The sequence below is a fragment of the Aphanomyces astaci genome (assembly GCF_000520075.1).
Source record: "Aphanomyces astaci strain APO3 unplaced genomic scaffold supercont1.105, whole genome shotgun sequence".
In the NCBI taxonomy this organism is placed as follows: domain Eukaryota; phylum Oomycota; class Saprolegniomycetes; order Saprolegniales; family Verrucalvaceae; genus Aphanomyces; species Aphanomyces astaci.
Window position 1 is genome coordinate 147,457 of NW_009798368.1, and position 3,905 is coordinate 151,361.

General features: G+C 50.3%; 1 protein-coding gene across 1 annotated transcript in view; it reads left to right on the plus strand.

Annotated features, from left to right (window-relative positions):
* Window positions 1-3,905, plus strand: part of H257_17398 (hypothetical protein) — a gene marked incomplete at both ends in the record, with an annotated part of 8,421 nt that overhangs the window by 3,067 nt on the left and 1,449 nt on the right. Inside the window, one exon of the mRNA XM_009846196.1 lies at window positions 1,488-3,899. Within this exon, the coding sequence (XP_009844498.1) occupies window positions 1,488-3,899 (2,412 nt within the window). The remainder of the gene's footprint in view (window positions 1-1,487; window positions 3,900-3,905) is intronic.

The following is a 3,905-nucleotide window of genomic DNA, read 5'->3' on the forward strand; positions in this document are numbered from 1 at the left end:
TTCATTTGAGTCTTTGTATCGAGAAGCATTATTAATATTATATTGACCTTTATATGGCTCAGCCTATATATTTATAATATTTCATGGGGCTCTGCTAAGGTACTTCTATTTCCGTCCTTGGCTGATTTTGAAAAGGTACTTCTATTTCCGTCTGGAGGTAGTAACATCGAAATATAGCATCAAGTTAACATAAGTTTACATCAATGTTTGTCATAAATTATGACAAAAAATGCTAACTATCGAGAAAGTACATGTATTATATTCCACAGGGATACTGGCCATACTAAGACGTATACAACAAGCATACTTAGGGCAAAATCAGATAACACCATCAAACAAAACACCAATTTTACCAATTTTCACCAAATGGCTGGTTTATTTCCGACTGGAGGTAGTATATAATAAGACGTGATGTGTGGCGATTGCACTTATTTAGCATGCGTGAAGTGACCTCAAACATGCCAAAAAACTGAAATATAGCTTACTTTGGGTGTGATTATATCCCGCAATAAGAATCGTAACACCGTCCATGACACTTAATTACGTAGTATCAACGCTTCTGTACACGCTACTTTGTTCTTGCGTTGATCGGCGATCTACGAAGCTGTACATCAAAGGCTGCATTTTGGCGTAAACTACAAATATAGCGTAAAGGTATTGTCATCTTGAGCTATAATTTATACCATACATTGATATGTTATGTTATAATTTTCTAACATTAAAAGTTATGCAAACGTTTTGACTGCTCCCAGCAGCTCAGCGCAATCGATAGTTGCCAATGCTTGGAAATAAATGTGGTCCACCGCTGCTTTCTTCCTCAGAATGAACACGATTTGATTCTAGCGTATTGTACTGTTGGCACGGAACTGTGCCCATACGTACAGTCGTAACCTACTGTATATGGCAAAGAAACCATGATGCACTCTGATTAGTTAATAATGAAAAGTAAGCCCAGCCAACTCACGAATTCATCAAACAAGTCATTCGTTCGCTGTGTCCTCTAATTGTGTTTTGACCAATGAATTAATTACCCTCGACAACTCACGCGAATTTTGCAAGTTTATAGCGAGCTCATAATAACGTTACTGGTACAGTACACAGAATGTAGAAAGTGGGAATACCGTACTGTAATTCCCTGTGAGAATCTGTTTCACCTGTTGCTTACGTAATCACTCTCATCAAAAGAACCAGCCCTGTAGCTCTGTTACTAGGAACCCCCGGACCCCTTGTGTTGCTATTCCCGGGGTTGAGTGCATCGCCAGTGAACCCCTAACGTTAGCTAGAATGTGTAGTTTTGGTTTACACTGATTTGACCAACAATAACAAGTGAAATGATTACGTAAGCAACACTGGAACTATGTAGCAGGACACAGACTGTATTAGTGTCCGGAGTTGTTTTTGATTGGTCAATTTAAGCGACTACCCACACGACTCAGCAAAGGTTTTGTCGTTATCATATTAGCCACGCTGATGATGCAACCCATCAGGCTTCCGAGGTGGCACCAGCGATCGCTGTTCTTCGTGGCTGCGACATTGATTGCATGTTGCTTCATATTCCAAGTGATATACAGTTCTCATGCGTTGGAGAACCTGCATGTGCCCAGCGTGCGGCGCGAGGCGGCATTTGTCCGCGCCATCGTGGTACATCTCCCCAGAGATCGAGATGACGACGCCGTCGACGAATTCAGGTGGCTACATGCGAGTTGGAAAGACATGGTTCAACACCAGCCGTCCACGTGGCGTACGGACCTGGTTGTGGTTCCCGACGGAGCAGCTCTTGCCGGGGGCGATGGGATTCTCCCGTCCGACTTGAAGTGCACTGTGTCATCGCTCGTCAATCGGCTGAAGCCGAGCCAATGCTTCGTCCTTCCATCTACTCATTCCGCAACGGACGTGGCATTCACAGTCGACTTCGACGCTGTACACTCCTTCCAAGCCATAACCACGGCCGACCTCTCCGTGTACGACTGGGTTCTCATCACACACCCGAACGCGATCATCGGTCCAGCATTCGCAGGCTGGAAGCCAACCGTCTTAACTGTTGGCAGCGGTCTCAGCGACGCTCCGTTTTCCAACTCTGTGCTGCACGCCATGAAATCCATTGGCCAGGACCTTGGACTGACCTCATTTGAGCCAACCAAACACACGTTTGGGTTGTCTTGGTATGGACCTACGTCCGACGTTCAAGAGTGCGGCAAACTCATGCTCGAGTTGCTCGATCATTTGCACCAACACCTCGAACGTGGCGCCCTGAACGAAGCGAGTGATTGGCACCGTGCGTTGCCAGAGGTGGCTGCGTCGATGGCATTACCTGAATGTACCCAGTTCAACGTGGCTTTCCAGCCGTCGATGCTGGACGTGCCAGTGCTGCGGTTGGACGCCGTGTCTAGACATGCCGTGCTCATTCCGTCGCCAATGTTCACCACATTGGTATACGAGAAGGCCACAACATCGTTGCTCCAGAACGACCACTCGACCATTGGCTTTGCACTAGCCATCGCGCGGTCGTCAGCCCCTGCCGTGAATCCATTGTTGCTCCAGAACGAATTCACGACAACCCTCAACCAATCGTCGTTTGTGCGGGCGATCGTCGTGTCGTTTCGGTTGGCCACGAACCGCACAGGTCACGTCGAGCTGCGGGGGCTCCACCGAAGCTGGCAGATCATGCTCCGCGACCAGCCCCCCGCGTGGCGCACCGACCTCGTCGTGTTCGCCGACACGCCGTCGCGTCTGTTTGACCAGTTGAAGTGCTCGTCGTCGTTCGTTCGGCAAGCCGGCGACGACACCCCCAGCCGGTGCATTGCCGTTATCGTCGCCAATTCGCCTGACTCAGCTCAGTCGGACGCAGGGGGTATTCTGGCTACGCTGGCCACGCACCCCCCCGTGCTAGCGTCGTACGAGTGGCTCCTTCGGTCGGACCTGGATACGTTCGTGGCCCCTCGTTTTGCCACGTGGAAACCGTCCCAGTTCAGTGTCAGCCGACCTATCGTTCCGTACTGCGTGCCGGGAACGTTTACGTGCGCCAACCTTGCACGAGTGGCGTCTGAGATGGGTTTTCAAGTGCCCGTAAAGCGACAGTCATACGGATCGACGTGGTACGGACCGTCCAAATTGGTGCAAGCATGTGCCAAGGTGGCCATGCGTGTTATCAATCACTTGACCAACGTCGGCATGCCCTCATTGGACAACCATCAAGGACATCTGGACGCCCAAAGAACCAACCTTCCCTTGTATGCAGGACACGTGGCGTTGCAGCAGTGTACGACCTTGCCCGTCCAACGCCGACGACCAGATGTCCTCGAAGTGTCGACATCGTCCTCCCGACCACTGGACTCGATGGTGCATTTGAAAGCTGGAACCGACGAACACGGGTTCAGTCTGTTTCACGCTGCCAAGTTGCATGGGGACGTGGGGGACACGGCCATCGCCAAAGACTTTGCCGCCAAAATCGCATGGGAAGCCGCCAAGGACGTGACCGACAGCAGCACTCAGCATGCGTTGCACGAGTCGTTTGTACGAGCGGCGGTCGTGTACTTGCCTGGCGATAACACCAAGTTTCAAGCCGAGATGCGCTGGTTGCATGCCAGTTGGGTGGATATGGTGCAGCACCAACCAGCCAAATGGCGGACTGATATTGTCGTCTTCACAGATGGAGACCTGCCATTGTGGAAGTACTTGAACTGCACCACAACCATTCGAACCAGTCCAGATGAACCCAACCGGTGTGTTCTAGTTCCCGGGTACAAAAAGGTCAAGTCCAGCTCGTTTGACTATGGGTTTGCAGACTCGATCAACGTCGTGGCCATTGCGAATGAAGCCACGAAGCCATACGATTGGATCCTTCGCACAGACATCGACACGTTCTTCACACCAGCGTTTGCCACGTGGAAGCCACTCAAGTTCAC